This window comes from Euprymna scolopes, chromosome 40 (genome assembly GCF_053919585.1).
Source record: "Euprymna scolopes isolate OS-2025 chromosome 40, ASM5391958v1, whole genome shotgun sequence".
NCBI lineage: Eukaryota > Metazoa > Mollusca > Cephalopoda > Sepiida > Sepiolidae > Euprymna > Euprymna scolopes.
In genome coordinates, this window is record NC_136521.1 from 18,721,279 (window position 1) to 18,739,483 (window position 18,205).

At 30.7% G+C, this 18,205-nt stretch overlaps 1 protein-coding gene across 2 annotated transcripts in view; it reads left to right on the plus strand.

Moving 5' to 3' along the window:
* The window catches only part of LOC145265401 (uncharacterized), a 64,040-nt gene extending 45,886 nt beyond the window's left edge, over positions 1-18,154 (plus strand). The window contains exons 10-15 of one of the 2 annotated variants that reach the window (XM_080121224.1): positions 7,824-7,893; positions 11,102-11,150; positions 12,688-12,791; positions 14,627-14,943; positions 16,994-17,080; positions 17,777-18,154. In XM_080121224.1, coding sequence (XP_079977350.1) covers positions 7,824-7,893; positions 11,102-11,150; positions 12,688-12,791; positions 14,627-14,943; positions 16,994-17,080; positions 17,777-18,031 — 882 coding nt within the window. In that variant the 3' untranslated portion in view covers positions 18,032-18,154. Of the gene's footprint in view, positions 1-7,820; positions 7,894-11,101; positions 11,151-12,687; positions 12,792-14,626; positions 14,944-16,993; positions 17,081-17,776 lie in introns of both variants that reach the window. The other variant, XM_080121223.1, reaches the window with a different exon arrangement.
* The last annotated feature ends 51 nt before the right edge of the window (positions 18,155-18,205 follow it).

Consider the following 18,205-nt stretch of genomic DNA (forward strand, 5'->3'; position numbering starts at 1 on the left):
GTGTGTGTGTGTGTGTGTGTGTGTGTGTGTGTGTGTATAAGTTTCTATATTTATATATTTGTATGCGTGCGGGTGTAATTGAAAATTGGTGGATATATAATGCAATTGACTATAGATCTCCAATCTGTAACAATGTCTCTGTACTCTCAAAGATTCCGGAATTTTCCTAATTTTCAACGCCAACAGATTTTTACATTGCCAGAATTATTTACCATTTCTTCTGCCTTTGGAACAGATATTCTCGGATCTCAACATATTTTGAATGTTATCTCCATTACTCCATTGCTTCTGTGATTTAACTCATTTATTACAAATATATATATTTTATACACATTTATTATGTTAAAGATTACAAATATATATATTTTATACACATTTATTATGTCATGGATTTATACACATTTATTATGTTATAGATTACAAATATATATATTTTATACACATTTATTATATCATGGATTTATACACATTTATTATGTTATAGATTACAAATATATATATTTTATACACATTTATTATATCATGGATTTATACACATTTATTATGAATTTATACACATTTATTATGTTATGGATTTATACACATTTATTATGTTATAGATTACAAATATATATATTTTATACACATTTATTATGTTATAGATTACAAATATATATATTTTATAACCATTTATTATGTTATGGATTTATACACATTTATTATGTTATGGATTACAAATATATATATTTTATACACATTTATTATGTTATAGATTACAAATATATATATTTTATACACATTTATTATGTTATGGATTACAAATATATATATTTTATACACATTTATTATGTTATGGATTACAAATATATATATTTTATACACATTTATTATGTTATGGATTACAAATATATATATTTTATACACATTTATTATGTTATGGATTTATATAAATTTATTATGTTATGGATTACAAATATATATATTTTATATACATTTATTATGTTATGGATTACAAATATATATATTTTATACACATTTATTATGTTATGGATTACAAATATATATATTTTATACACATTTATTATGTTATGGATTACAAATATATATATTTTATACACATTTATTGTGTCATGGATTTATATACATTTATTATGTTATGGATTACAAATATATATATTTTATATACATTTATTATGTTATGGATTGCAAATATATATATTTTATACACATTTATTATGTTATAGATTACAAATATATATATTTTATACACATTTATTATGTTATGGATTACAAATATATATATTTTATATACATTTATTATGTTATAGATTACAAATATATATATTTTATACACATTTATTATGTTATGGATTACAAATATATATATTTTATACACATTTATTATGTTATGGATTACAAATATATATATTTTATACACATTTATTATGTTATGGATTACAAATATATATATTTTATACACATTTATTATGTCATGGATTTATATACATTTATTATGTTATGGATTACAAATATATATATTTTATATACATTTATTATGTTATGGATTACAAATATATATATTTTATACACATTTATTATGTTATGGATTACAAATATATATATTTTATACACATTTATTATGTTATGGATTTATACACATTTATTATGTTATGGATTACAAATATATGTATATTTTATACACATTTATTATGTTATGGATTTATACACATTTATTATGTCATGGATTACAAATATATATATTTTATACACATTTATTATGTTATGGATTTATATACATTTATTATGTTATGGATTACAAATATATATATTTTATATACATTTATTATGTTATTGATTACAAATATATGTATTTTATACACGTTTATTATGTCATGGATTACAAATATATATATTTTATACACATTTATTATGTTATGGATTTATGCACATTTATTATGTTATGGATTACAAATATATATATTTTATACACATTTATTATGTTATGGATTTATGCACGTTTATTATGTTATAGATTACAAATATATATATTTTATACAAATTTATTATGTTATAGATTACAAATATATATATTTTATACACATTTATTATGTTATGGATTTATATACATTTACTATGTTATGGATTATAAATATATATATATTTTATACACATTTATTATGTTATAGATTACAAATATATATATTTTATACACATTTATTATGTTATAGATTACAAATATATATATTTTATACAAATTTATTATGTTATGGATTTATATACTTTTAATATGTTATGGATTCCAAATATATGTATTTTATACACATTTATTATGTTATAGATTACAAATATATATATTTTATACACATATATTATGTTATGGATTTATATACATTTATTATGTTATGGATTACAAATATATATATTTTATACACATTTATTATGTTATAGATTACAAATATATATATTTTATACACATTTATTGTTATGGATTTTTATACATTTATTATGTTATGGATTATAAATATATATATTTTATACACATTTATTATGTTCTAGATTACAAATATATATATTTTATACACATTATTATGTTATTGATTTATATACATTTACTATGTTATGGATTATAAATATATATATATATATATTATACACATTTATTATGTTATAGATTACAAATATATATATTTTACACACATTATTATGTTATGGATTTATATACATTTACTATGTTATGGATTATAAATATATATATATATATATTATACACATTTATTCTGTTATAGATTACAAATATATATATTTTATACACATTTATAATGTCATGGATTACAAATATATATATTTTGTACAAATTTATTATGTTATGGATTTATATACATTTATTATGTTATGGATTACAAATATATATATTTTATATACATTTATTATGTTAAAGATTACAAATATATATATTTTATATACATTTATTATGTTGTGGATTTATGCACATTTATTATGTTATGGATTACAAATATATGTATTTTATACACATTTATTATGTTATAGATTACAAATATATATATTTTATACACATTTATTATATTATTATACACATTTATTATGTTATGGATTTATATACATTTGTTATGTTATAGATTATAAATATATATATTTTATACACATTTATTACGTTATAGATTACAAATATATATATTTTATACACATTATTATGTTATGGATTTATATACATTTACTATGTTATGGATTATAAATATATATATATATTTTATACACATTTATTATGTTATAGATTTCAAGTATATATATTTTATACACATTTATTATGTCATGGATTACAAATATATGTATTTTATACACATTTATTATGTTATAGATTACAAATATATATATTTTATATACATTTACTATGTTATGGATTATAAATATATATATATATTTTATACACATTATGTTATAGATTACAAATATATATATTTTATACACATTTATTATGTTATGGATTTATATACATTTATTATGTTATGGATTACAAATATATATATTTTATATACATTTAATATATTATGGATTATAAATATATATATTTTATACACATTTATTATGTTATAGATTACAAATATATATATATTTTATACACATTTATTATGTTATGGATTTATGCACATTTATTATGTTATGGATTACAAATATATATATTTTATATACATTTATTATATTATGGATGACAAATATATATATTTTATATACATTTATCATGTTATGGATTACAAATATATATATTTTATACACATTTATTATGTTATGGATTTATATACATTTATTATGTTATGGATTACAAATATATATATTTTATATACATTTAATATATTATGGATTACAAATATATATATTTTATACACATTTATTATGTTATGGATTACAAATATATATATTTTATACACATTTATTATGTTATAGATTACAAATATATATATTTTATACACATTTATTATCTTATGGATTTATGCACATTTATTATGTTATGGATTATAAATATGCATATATTTTTATACACATTTATTATGTTATGGATTACAAATATAGATTATTATACATTATACATATATATATATTATATACATTTATTACATATATATATATATATATATATATATATATATATATATATATATATATATATAGTAGAAATGGTAATTAATAAAAACCCGAAGAAAGTGCTCAATACTGTTGCAGAGCAAATATGCGTTTTATTTTTTATTACCGTATTCTTCTGTTTTCGGCGACACAACCGTTTTTTGGCCGTCAAGTAGCTTCCTCAGACTTTTACAGAAATGTTCGTTTATGGTGGAATGAAAGAGTGAATGATGTTAGGGGAGAGGTGCGAGAAAAGCGGAAAAAGAACAAGGGGACAAGGGAGAAAGGTGTGAGAGGGTGCTTGGTATGTCGGTAATGTTTTAGTTTTGGAGTTTAAGGACATTAGGTGGTTGTGGGGGGGGGTCTGGGAAGTTCATCTCTGGTGTGGCTGAGTGCATAGGGATACATGGAGGGGGGAGGGAGATATGTGGGGGTAGGAGAAGGAGGGTTACTGTAAATTTCAAAGGTTTAGGTTGTTGGCGTCTCGTTGGTGAGATAATTTCTTGATAAGTATGTCTTGACCTGTTGGGTGTTCGCTTAGGTTGGGAGGCGGGGTGGGGGCTATGATTCGGTTTATCTATTTGATTTTTATTTGTGATTAAGTGCTTGGAGAGCAGACACATGTGTACATACACACACATATACTTAAAGAAACGCTCACTTCTTCTTTTTCCGCTTTTCTCACACCCCTCCCCTGACATCATTCACTCTTTCATTCCACCATAAACAAACATTTCTGTAAAAGTCTGAGGGATCTACCAGACGGCCAAAAAACGGTCGTGTAGCTGAAACAATAATGTAACTAAACAGAAAAATACGGTAATAAAAAATAAAACGTGTATATATATATATATATGATCTGTAGTAATATGTAGTGATCTATAATAATAACTAGTAAAATTGTATATCTAAAAACAAAAATAAGTGTAAGGCTCTCAAGATTCACACTAGAGTTGTCCGCAAAAGTTTGTGGCATAAAAATAAAGTGCTTGGTAAAATTCAGTCATAAGTGACACTCATCTGGAGTAAGGTTTAATCCTCATTGTGAACAATGGTAAGACAACAAATTACTTAAGACTTCTACTCAATCCTGCTATTGACGTGGGTTAAATAACAAACTCCATTCAGAGTTCTGTGGAAATTCCTGAATTCAACAGAAAGATTCCCGAGATCGACCAGATATACCTGATCAAGGTCAGAGGTTTCATCGGCCGAAACATTGTGAGAATAACACATGAGATGAGAACAGTAGTCCAAATAATTCAAAGTAGCAATCCTCATCTCAAAAATTCAGAAACATAAGGTCAAGCATAGATTGAAGTTTGTATTAAATTTTTTTTTTTACTTGGGAGTTTCCACTTACCAAGGCCCAAAGTCCATTCGAGGATAAAGGTTAATGAATGTAAAGTGGTCGTATAATAATCGTTTATGGTGTAAATTCGGTAGAATTTGATTATTCATGGGGACGACCCAACAAGAACTTGTCTGCATTGAATTTAAAGGCTACCATGTTGTATTCAATCAGGAAACAAACCAATGGAACAGTGTTCCACAGGCAGGCAATTCTAGGAAAAAAGGTTTGTTCATGGAATCTGCGTTTAGATTTAGGGGAGTGGGGGGAATCATATATAATGGTTGTAGCTAGTCGGGTGTTTTTTGTGAAAGTTTGCCAGTGGGGGGGGGCATAGATTGGAGTTCAGTCTAGCAGTTGCCATGAAAATAATGATACAGCTGAAACAGGTACGCAATGTCTTTTCTGTGAGAAAAAGGTTGCAGAGAAGAGAAAAAGGGTATCACCTACTAGATTTCGAAGCCAGTTTTGAACTCTATCTTGGCAGGATTGCAAAAACGATTGTGAATGTTATTCACAATTCAATGGATGACAATCTTTTTTTCTTTTTTTTTTTTGGAAGAGGAGGATGTTACTTTGTATATGAATTTTATTATATAATGAGGGGTGAGAGTTAGGTACTGTGAATGTGAAGCCCATCTAAGATCACACTTCCTTTTGAGGAACTGCATTTGAGAATCACAGATGCATTAACGGAAATGCTACACATGCGTGATGTATAAGTACATATGAGAACTTATATCTGCTACCAATAAAGGGAATCTCAAAATAACTTCAGCCATAATCTGAACGGCTTCTGACAGGAATGCATCCGAGAATATGTGAAGCTATTGGCAAAGATGTAGAACTTATCAGACTGCATCGAATTGGTTTGGAGACCAGAAAAGAGATATCTTTTTTTTACGTAAATAAAATTTGATATATTTTTTGTTTCTTGAAGTAAAATAATGCCTTTCTCTCATTGTTCAGAATAATTATTTGATATTGAATGGGTAGATCATCTAGTACATGATTTTGCGAGTTGAAAACATCAGGAAATGGAACAAAGGGTCAGCAGAGGTCAACTTGCTAGATTCGAGTTGAAAACCACTTAAGCTGTGTGAATATATTTAACAACAGATATATCACATGGTGATAGCAAGCATCAATGTAACAAGATATAAAATTAATTCATGATCTGTGATTTGAAATAAAGATTTTGTCGAATCACTCACTTCATGAGATTTATGTTGAGTTAATCTTTTTAAAATTATAAGAAACATTAATTACAGAACATGCTTTTCCGCAGTCTGGAAGGATCATGTGAAAGCGCATGCAAGAAGAACGACCAGTGAACAAGATATAACTAAGCAATGTAGTGGAATGGGGACAAAAATGGATGGTCACATTCAATGCTGCCAACACTAAACTGGTTTCCTTCAATAATTACAAGAAACCTTCTCTGCCACCAATAGCAATGGCCAGTGACTCCCTGTCTGAGAGTACATCTCTCAAACTGCTTGGCCTAACGTTCACAGGAAACATGAGTTGGAACAATTATATTGAAAACATTGCCAGGGCCGCTGCGAAGAAGGTAGGCTCTCTCTACCATGCTAGAAAACTACTGACACCTGAAAGTATCCTGTACCTCTATAAGGCCACCATTCGCCCATGTATGGAGTATTGCTGTCACATTTGGGCTGGTGCATCTGCTGCTAGTCTCTCGCTCCTAAACAAGGTTTAAAAGAGAGTCGCCAATCTGATAGGCCCTGAACTGGCATCTAAGCTTCAGCTTCTGTCCCATCGACGAAACGTTGCATCCCTCTGCCTGTTCTACAAGTATTTTAATGGTGAATGCTCTGACGAACTGCAGACACTTGTGCCCCCACGATGTAGACACCCTCGACAAACCCGACAGGCAGCTAAATCCCACCCCCACACAGTAGAGATCCCTAGATGTAGAAGATCTTTCTACTCCAGTAGTTTCTTCCCCAGAACTACTAGACTCTGGAATTCCATTCCAGGTCCCTGCTTCCCAAACTGTACTGACATGCAGAAGTTCAAGTGTAACATGAACCGACATCTTGCTGCCCAAATCCCAACATAGTGCCCCAGTAGCTGCTGCCCCTGATAGTAGCCGCCTACACCACAGTGGCAATGTGCCTTGTTTGGGGTGAAAATGTAATTAAAAAAAAAAAAAAATGTTTCTGCAATAATGACGGCAACTTGGTTGTTGCGTGTATAGCACGTGTTTCAGTTTAAGTGTGCAACATGATTCATTTGAGAGAAGCATTTTTCTATTTTTTTATTTTGTGGTAAGCAATTATAGAAAAGTACATGAAATGTTGACACGTTTTTTTTTGCATAAATTTAGCAGCCACCCACCAAAGAAATTGCGATGGAGATGCTATCAAAACTTCGACCAAAACGAGAGCTTTTCAATCGAAGTAAGTCACCCATTTTTGCCTTTTTAATGAAAACAAACGTAAAAAAAAGTATATTTGGATGGCAAAACTATTAAGATGTTTTAGAAGCTTTGTTAACTTGATGATATCATTGTAGCACAGGGTGGAGTAAGTGCGTCTGTGTGATTGTTTTTCATTTGTGTCCAAAAAGTTTCATACCTGGTTGTCTGGAAAATATGCTGATATTTTAATACCTGCCTGTGAAACAATGGAAAACTTACAAGGTAAAAATTAAAAACTTAAAAGAGGAACGCTAAAGAAAGTAAAGGTCTTGGTGGTGAATGTTGCTACGATCAAAAAACTAATGATGAGTGGTTGTAGCGTTGGAAATCTTCTAAAAAAAAAAAAAAAAAAAAAAAAAAAAAGAGAGAAAAGTTCCTTTGCTCAGTTTGTTGAGTGAAACTCGACTGTTGGTGATGTATTTATTTGCTTCCCCACTGAGCAAATTTGGCACAAGGCCGTTTTTTAATGTGAAGAGAAAGAGGGGGAGGGGGACCAACTCCCCAGGGAGTAGGCGAGCTGGATAGTGACAATTGGTATGAAGGGTTTCCCCTACATTGACCAAGGTCTTATATGTGGGGTTTCCCCCACATATGGTCTTTGCTTGCAGTATCTGCCGGAACAGATGGTGTTTATTTGCTCCCCCACCGAGCAAATTAGGCACAAGGCCGATTTTTAATGTGAGGAGTGAAGGGAGGGGGAAGGGAAAATGGGGACCAGCTCCCGAGAGGTGGGAAATGGGAGCTGGTTAAAGGTCAGGCATGTGGGGTTGCCCCCACATCTGGTCTTTGCTAGTCATAGCTAGTCATAGCTGGCAGTATCTGCCGGAACAGATACTACACTTTGATCCCGAGGATTGAGGACATGCGTTGCATGGAGAGAAATGATGTGAGAGTGACATGATGGATCTCTAATGCAAGGCTTAAAGTCAAGCTTAGATCTCATGAGCTCAAAAGAAGATTAAATCTGAACAGTAGATGGAATCATGTAAAGAACAGGAAACGTTGTTGGTATGGTCACATCGAAAGAATGGGTAAGAGTTCTTGGGTTATTAGATGCAGAACAGTTAAGGTAGCAGGGTCTGTTCACAGAGGAAGGTCAAGGAAAAGGCGGGAGGAAGTGATAAGGATGGACTTAAATGAAAAAGTATAACTAAAAATCTGGTGAGAGATTGGTTTGGAAGTGAATTTCTAAAAAGCCATCCAATACATGTCAGCATGTAAAGCATAAACTGCATATGATGATGACAATGATGACTTAAGCTTGACAGACTTACAAACTCTTATAGAAATGCTCAGATGCATCTACAATAAGATCCATCTAACCATTGTACGTGCTCGGTCTACAGACTGAACCTCTAATAGAAATGTATGGATGTAAAAATGCAACCTTCACCATGACTCAATGACTCAATTCATGCTTTCTTGTTTTATGACATGAAGATCAATACGGCAGACATCTGAAGACCTGTTGTGGGTTTAGGACTCGAATTAAGTAAGTTGTGAATGAAGAAGGTGGATGCGTAGAATAAAATGTTTGTATTTAATAAATAGTTGAATAAACATAACTAATCTTTTACTGTCCCTTCTTTATCAGGGTTTAAAGATCTCAAACCGCCAATTCATCATTTACACCCTGTATATACTTATGTTTCGTGCTGTGCTGTATATATAATGACGTTTATGTATACATGTGATTGTCTGCGTTGTGTAATTTGGTCTCTCATTCATTGTGGGTGTATATACATTCAAATGCAATTCGTGACAGCACAATAACATACCAGACAGTTCTTTAATCAAAATAACAAATAACATTTTCTGTTGGGATACCAGCAAAAGAACTCATTGCTTATCTGTTTTTCCTTTCTTCTTTTCATGGTTCTTCCATCTTTCTTTTCTTCTCTCTGAAACGATATACCATGACGCAAATTATATTTCACGTTCCTGGATCCCCATCTTAGTTACACAATGCTTCTTACATTCTACATTTTGCTATATCACATACACGGGCATCAAGAGATTAAACTCAGAGCTCAAAACTCTGGTCTTCTAACTAACCCAGTAATTATCTAACTGACACTCAAACCGACTGTGTATATATCCAATTCTTTTTTTGTTTTCTCTGACGTCACTAACCATGTCTCCCTTTGTTCTGATAAATTACGAATGTATTTGTTTATTCTAAATTAACTTTTGTTTATGTCACGACATTCCAATCTGGTTTATTATTTATGACATTAAATTCCATTACAATTCAAAATCTATTTGACATTTTTCCCCTTAACTAAAATTCCACACTTTAAAACACAATCAACAATCACATTGCCAATCCCCCCCCCCACTTCTTTTCCTGGTGGCATGCTGTTGCTTGGAATCCAGTACAAGTAGCAGTTCCTAGCAAGAAGCTTTCAAGAAATTTTTCACAAAATCTATTTCTACTAAATTTGTGTTTTTTTAATTTCTCTTCGCTAATTGTGTATGTGTGCTCCTTAGTTGTTAAATCTCAAACATGCCCCCAAAATATGACAGCTATTATTAAAACCCGACAATTTAAATTTATATTTTGCAGAAATTTATTTTGTCTGAAACGCATCCTGTTTTTCAACTTAATACTAAATTTAAGTAAATATATTATAACTAATATTAGCACCATTATTTAAAATTTATCTTAATATTAAATTTAAGTAAATATATTATAACTAATATTAGCACCATTATTTAAAATTTATCTTAATATTAAATTTAAGTAAATATATTGTAACTAATATTAGTACCAATATTTATAATTGATACGAGTTGTATTTGATTCTACTTGTTTTTGTGAAACTCACATTTATTATGTTTCTTGAATTGTAAGCCATGTTTAATTTCAGAAAAGTTTTCGATGGATAGATATTCTGTATAAATCATGAAGATGAAGTATTTTCAGTGGGTAGCTGTTCTGTACAGGTCCTGGACTTTATAATTTTGCAGCCAAAGATCCTTCTTTTGGTGATATGAAAAACTTGTGTTGGAATGCTCAAAGATTCAATATTTTCATGTTTCTGGTTGGTTGCTAGTAGAACATAAATTAATTTGATTCGTCAATTCCTATTGGCAGCGTTTATAAATAGAATCTCCCAACTTTCAGGGACCATACCTCCTCATTACATATCAAAAATATTGCAGCAATGTTTATTGTTTCTGTTCAGATATTCGTCAAGAAAGATCCAATGAATTGCAACGATTATTGCTGCAAAGGTGAGTTTTTTCTTTTACTTCTTTTCATAAACATTAGAAACAATGGCTGCTTCATGGCTGTCACAAATTTTTATATTTCAAATTGTTTATTTATAAAATTGATCAAAACAAAGATTTTATTTAAATTCTGTGCAATTCTTATAATTAGAAAAATAAATAAATGGCCAAGCAAGAAGAGGGTTATTAAATTAAGATCCAAAAGGTCTGAGTCTTTTCTAATGAATAAAAATGGGTTTTCAATTATTAAGAGTATTGCAAATAATAAAAGTGAAATAAAAGTTTAAGACATTGTTATAAGGTGTTTGAAGCAGAACTAAAATGGAAAAATATGAAAGAAAAAGAAAAGAAAACATGAAATACAAAATGAATCATTTGATATGCACGTCTCAATGAATGATTAAGCAAATTAAACAGCACGTTAAATCATATATGCATAAACAGTAATTTTAATTCCAAGATTTTGTTGCAGCTCATTATGATCTGTCTAGTGGCTGTGACAGTTTCAAGGCAACTTTGGAATCAACTCAACTGGGATCTCTAAAATCTGCTGATCATGATCTTTGGTTCATCCGTTATGTTACAGCTTTTTTGTTATTGTTAGGAAAGTCACCCTTCTGTACAGAACTCACAAAGAATTGGCTGGTCTGCATGAAGTTCTCATTGATCCCAGCTATTCATCAACCTGCAGAGTTACAAGACACTAAAAGCAGCAAAGCTCAGTAGTTGCATGCAAGGTTGAGGAAGGTAGTCTAAAACACATTGAGGAATGACACAGAAGCAACACTTCAATTTTTGCTTGCCACATGCAGAGGCAGAGACAACCTGATGTCGACTCCTCCTGAATTTTCACCGGAGCCCTGTTAGCTAGTTCTGCCCTACCATCATGAAAAAGGTTTAGTATTTAGGAGGGTTGCGCTGCGATTGGATTTGCTCTACTTACTTGATTGCGTTACACTCAGTAAAGTTGAGAGGCCAGATGTCAGCTAAAGTATGCTCAACAAAATTCTCTAATAATCACATTTTTGGTCTTCTGGTTGAAATGGCAGAATTCTGTGTTTTGCTGTTGCAGATTTGCAGCACGTGTCTTCAACCTTTTTGTCTCTCATTCGACCCCAAACCTCTATTGTCCATTTCACTTTCCTTTTTTTTTTTAAGTTTCCAATGTCACTATTTAAAATTTACTTATTTAGAAAAAAATGTAAATTTTTAAATAAATGATAGTAACAGGATTCGATTTTGAAATAATTCATTATAAAATGGGTAAAGTTAGGATGCTCTACCTTAGTGACACCAGTTAATTTTCAATTAGTTTTTTGTTTGAACTTCATCTTTGGTGATTAATCTCATGTTTTGTAAAGGAGTATGAAAGGTGATAACGTACATACAAAAGGTAACTATAATGCAGATTTGCATAACTTGTTTTCTCTTTCTGTCTCATTCTACCTGCCCCTCCCACTTTACTGTCCGTTTCACTTTTTTCTTTTCCAAGTTTCCAGTTAATTGAAACTTCCCATGACATTTTTTTTTGCTTCTGCAGTTTATTGTGCCCAGATTTTGACAAATGTTCTGAAAAGACAAAACCAGTCGCCATGATTTCAGCCAAAAGATCACTCCTCGATTCGACCATTCTTCCTACTGAAGGTTTGAAACTTGTTTTTTTTTGTTGTGTTGTGGGGCAATACTGTTAGTTTACCAGTACACATGTAAAGATCCATAAAACCAATAATTGAATGATTCTCTTTTAAAAACATTGTGAAAATGCCACTGATCCAATTTGAAAAGTGCTGGCCTCTTCCAAAACTCCCTTAAAACCTCAACATACAATATACTATTTCCTCAGTTGGAGCCCATTGCATGTAAATTATGCCCGTGCTGTCCAAAAAAAGGGATCATCATAAGTTTCTGGGTGGATTTGCTCTGTTTGGCCTTCTTAAGTATGGCAGAGCCAACATGCTTCCACGGGGAACTGTCTCTTGCTCATAACTAAGGCTATGACAACAGGATATTCTTTTCTTTGTTTTGATTCTCATATCTATTGATATATATTTTTATGTAGAATGATGTGGTTCTCGATTAATTGTGTTGGATATATACTCTAGAGTCAAAACAATGAAAAGAATATGCTGTTGTCATAGCCCTAGTCATAACAGTAGATCCAGTTTTCATTGAAGGTTACCAGAGCATCAAGAACTCTGGGATCTGAATGGATCAGCTTGACCATCTCCCTGCTGTCATGATGTCTTTTTTTCTAATCTTCCCTGGGGACAAACTTTGTGCAAATCTACCGCATCTTTATTTCCTCACAAATAATTGTGCAAACAGTTCCCACATTGACATCAAACGGTGCACTTATTGTCTATGAATACATGGCAGTCCTTATCCATGAAATTCTTTATTCAGCCAATCAACTCTGGTGTTCTGACTTCCTTACTCCTGCCGCACCTCTCATCCCTCAGACTCCCTGCCTTCCTTGAATCCCTTATGCCACTCCAAAACTGATGCTCAATTCATACAAGATAGTCCAAAAGTAGTCTGAAGCATTCCATGCGTTTGTGGCATTTTTCCACAGAATTTTATTGTATATCATTCTTCTAAAGTATCCTCACATACATATAGCATTTTTAAAATTCACCAGCTGTGACAATCAGGCTTTAGTAGGGTGTATTCCAATTCCAACTGTAGCTGTTCATTTGAATCTGAAATCATAAAAATTGGTCAATCTCATACGATGCATATAGCAATAAATCTATGACAATTTTAAATGCCTGTACAAAAATAGTCGGGAAGCTTATTTAATACACCTCATATGTAATAATTCATCAACAATTTTTTTTAGTTGTCAGAGAAAGCAGAAGAGGTGGTAAGGGGATAAAAAGAGAGGAAGAGAGGCAGGGGGAAAGAAAAAAATTGTTTCTGAATTTTTTTTTTAGATGAGTTGCTTATTCGTATTAGGATTCATTGGACTACTGTTCTCTTGAGTGTGATTTTCACATTTTGGTCAACATAACCTCCAACCTTTTTTTTTAGGTGTATCTTGTCAAACTCGGAAATGCTTTCTCGAACTCAGGAATTTCGAACGGGACAGAATAGGTTTAAGGTTTCTTAAATTTGTACTAAAATTGTCTGCAAGGACCTGTGGTGCAGTCAGAGTATTTGGAAAAATCAATTGTAAAAAGTGATATTCTCTTGAAAGTTCAATTCTCAGTGTGAGCAACCAAAAAATACAATTGCGAATTAGTTTATTCAGTCATGGCTGACAGAACAAGAGCATGCTACCCCCGTGAAGTAAATTAAGAGTTCCATCGAAATTCCTAAGTTTGAAAAGATTCACCTGAAGTTACATCGACTGAAATGTAAAAATCACTCAACATTAGAATAGAAGTCCAATGAATAAAAGGAAAGGTTTAACATTTTAATTCTATTTTGTTGGTGACCATGATACTGAATTTTATAGTTTTTTGTTTTTCATTCTGCAGTTCAAAACAATTCTGTAGAAAGCGACAACATGAAGAAAACTGAAACTGATGAACGTTGGAATTCGCATGAATTGAATGACGCAAAAAGTTTGTTGGTTCAAAATGATATTCAGTTGAATTTAGAATCAAATCTTCAAAACTTTGCAAAAGTTGAGGATAATTCAGATAACATTCCTTTCGAGTCAGATGGTGACACGCATCACATTGTTGACCATAGTTCCATCACTTTTAGTCAAGACAGAACAAAGTTAAATGCGTGGAAGGCATTCTCTCACCACACGGAAAACAGATCTTCTCATATTGTTTTGCATGACAAGGTAAGGATCAAATTCTTTCAACTCTTACGAATGTTAATTTGGGCTCATGGCCAATCTTTAAAACAATTTATAAAATAAACCATAAAAATCAACAATAGATAATACAAAACAGAATGCTAATCATAGTTTAATGTCCGTTTTAAATCGTGGTAGGTATTGAGATATTTTAGAAATTGACTTCCAAACTAATCTAGATCTGGCCAGATTTTATCAATCTATCAGTTCCTCCCATGTTTCTGTGGCCTTCTCCTGCCAACTCGCCCTACTATCTCAACTGTTCTACATTAACCCAAAGCATTCTTATTCTTTTAAAATGTAGCCATATCACGAAACTGTTCTAACAATACCACACCATTTTTTTTCTTCACATTGAAAACTAAAATCAAGCATTACTGAAAAGAGCATAACAAACAAAGAAATAATATCTTTATTTTTTTAAAATCGGTCCATTAGAACTGGAGTTATGACCATTCCAAAAAAATAAAAAATAAAAAATAAATGCATGGTTCACAGGACATTTTGCCTAAAGTCAGTCCTATTCAAATGCATATAAGCTTGTGACTAAAAATGGTAGGAAATTTACACAATTTATAGATTAGCCCATCTTTAAAATTATCTTCAGATCTTTTTAAGTTATCAAATTTTGAACATATAATACCATGAAGGTTTCAGTTGGCTGCATTTGGAAAAATCCAAGATGGTCACCACAACACGATTCAAAGAAATTAACAAAATATGGCTTGTAGCATATCAAATGAAAGGAAATTTTGTACAGATTACAATTATGTTTTCAAGTACATTAAACTAATTAGGATAATTTTGATTTTAACGGCTTTAAGTGCTGTGACAATTATTGGGTGGATTTTTACAACTATTATGCATAATTTTTTTATTTTTAAGTTATTGTCGAGACTTCAAGAGACCTTGCGGACATTTTTTTTCTTGTTCTCACGTAACGCTCTACTTGTTTCAAACCCCTTTACAATAACAAAAGTTTATCACTGTAGGTAGAAGAGTAACTGATCTTACCTTTAGTAACATTTATGTTATATATTTATTTTTGACCACTTTCATACCTCTGGATTGTAAAAACAAACCCAATAAATGTTATCATAGGCAAGATAAGTTCTTTTTCTTAACTGGATAAATGGTTTGTGTTTTAACTTGTTTAAAAGTGTTTTTTTTTTTTTTTTTTTTTTTTATTTAAATCAAGTGGTGTCAAGTGAAGCGGTTTGAATTAAAAATTAAACAAGAACAATTTTTAACAAAATTATAGCATTATTTTCAAATTTTACAATAGCCTTTTCTTATTACATTGTTAGGTGAAAGTACAGAATAGTTACAAAACATGTTATCCCCATGCTAAGAATGGGTTTCTAAAAGCATTTCAGAAGTTTGGGGAGTTCTGTTTTAGAGTCGTCTTTTCACTTCCTCTTGGGTTATAGCATAGTGGTAAGATGGCACATTTTCTTTCACGTTGTCTTCGCGTCATGGGTTCAAGCTTGCCTGCCAACACTTTTTTTTCAAACATCTGGGCACCCCCGCTAGCGTATGTCCACTAGAGGTTTTTTTTTTGCATCAGGGTTCTTGCGGTCAAATTCCAAGAAGTTTTCTGATACTTCCTAAATCATATCTCAAAAAACAGACACCGTGTTTTTTTTGTTTTTTTTTATAGAATTTTAAAAAAATTCCCTCGTTTCAAATGTTTGTCTTTTTCGTATAAATAAAGTGAAACTAATCTGATGAAAACGCCTGGCCTTTGGCCAGGTAGTATCTGTTCTGTAATTGGTCCTTCATCAATGTAGAGGAAACCTTTCCTACTGAGAATTACTATTTATTTAGATACTGCTTTTTTGACTGCATAACATTTAAATTCACAAAAAAAAAAAAAAAAAAAAAAAAAAAATTTAGTTTTAATTTCAACCAAGAATCTTCTAAATCAAAAATAATTTTAAAATTTTGAAAATGTTTTGGAATTCATAAAATTTACAATAAATTTCCTTGTAAATTCCTTCGAAAAAGAGTTCAAATAAAAAATTTCTCATTTTAGCCACAATTTTGTGAAACAGTCTCAGCTGTTCCCAGTTTTAGTGGAGATTGGGTCGAGTCAATGGAATCTTGTATCAAAAGGAAGCAGGTACGTATGAAGACCCAACTTTGTTCGGAATAGAATAAGAGTCATTTTTTCACTGTATTTAAAGGCCTCATAATTCCCTTAGATATTCAAACTACTTCCATCGTCTTTTCCAGAAAATTTCATTATATATTTGAAGTTTGAAAATCTGGTTAATATTCAAAGAACCCTTTTTATATTCCTGCTATAGACAATCGACTTCACCTAGCAACGTTGCAACATTCACCTTGGTAGAATTGAACCAGCTACTTTGCTGGCTTACACTACATCTCTAACTATCGTAAACTTGCAAGAGATAGCTAACCATTCATAATTAGTCACTATTGACCTGAAATCTCAGCCAAGTCATCTTTGATACATATTTCCCTAGTTTTCAGCTGTTCACACTACTTAGAGAAGGTTATATAATAAATTAATTTTTACTCTAGCCAACAAGTTGCACATCACGTTAATTTGTGTGGAAATCTCAATTATGCGTCATTTTTAGACTTCTAAATGGAAATTTTCATTCAGAAAACAATGTGGAATTTGAAGTCGTCTATGCATATACTCTGGTTACACAACACCAAATAAGTTGCCATAAATTTTGATGGACAAATTATATTTGTTTTTGCGAGAGTCAGAACAAAGGTTTTCCTCCATTGTTGTCAGCTCAACTTGAACATGCATAATTTTTTTTTTTTTTTTCTTCCCCTGCAGATTTACCACGATGAAGAATCGCAGGATTTGTTGGAATTCCTTGACCCAGATAGGACAACTGATACAGCTTCACTTTTCTGGAATTCACAAAGAAACACTCAAACTTGGAACAAAAAGACTTTCAAAGATGACAATAATCCAGAATATTCACCACTTTGGATTCAGATGGCAAACTTACCACCATCGCCCAGTAAACCAAGTTTAGATTCCATTCCAAGTCCACCAGAAAGACTTTATCCAAGAAAATTATATTGAAACAACATTAAAAATTCCTAAATCAATAATTGATTGTTAGTGTTGAAATAAATATTTTGGGGGACAAAAAATTTGAAAATTTATTAAAATGATAAAATAATTGGCTTTCACTTTTTCTTTTAGAAAAGAACTTTCATTCTCAAATCAAGTAGGATCCAAGCATTTTCTTATATC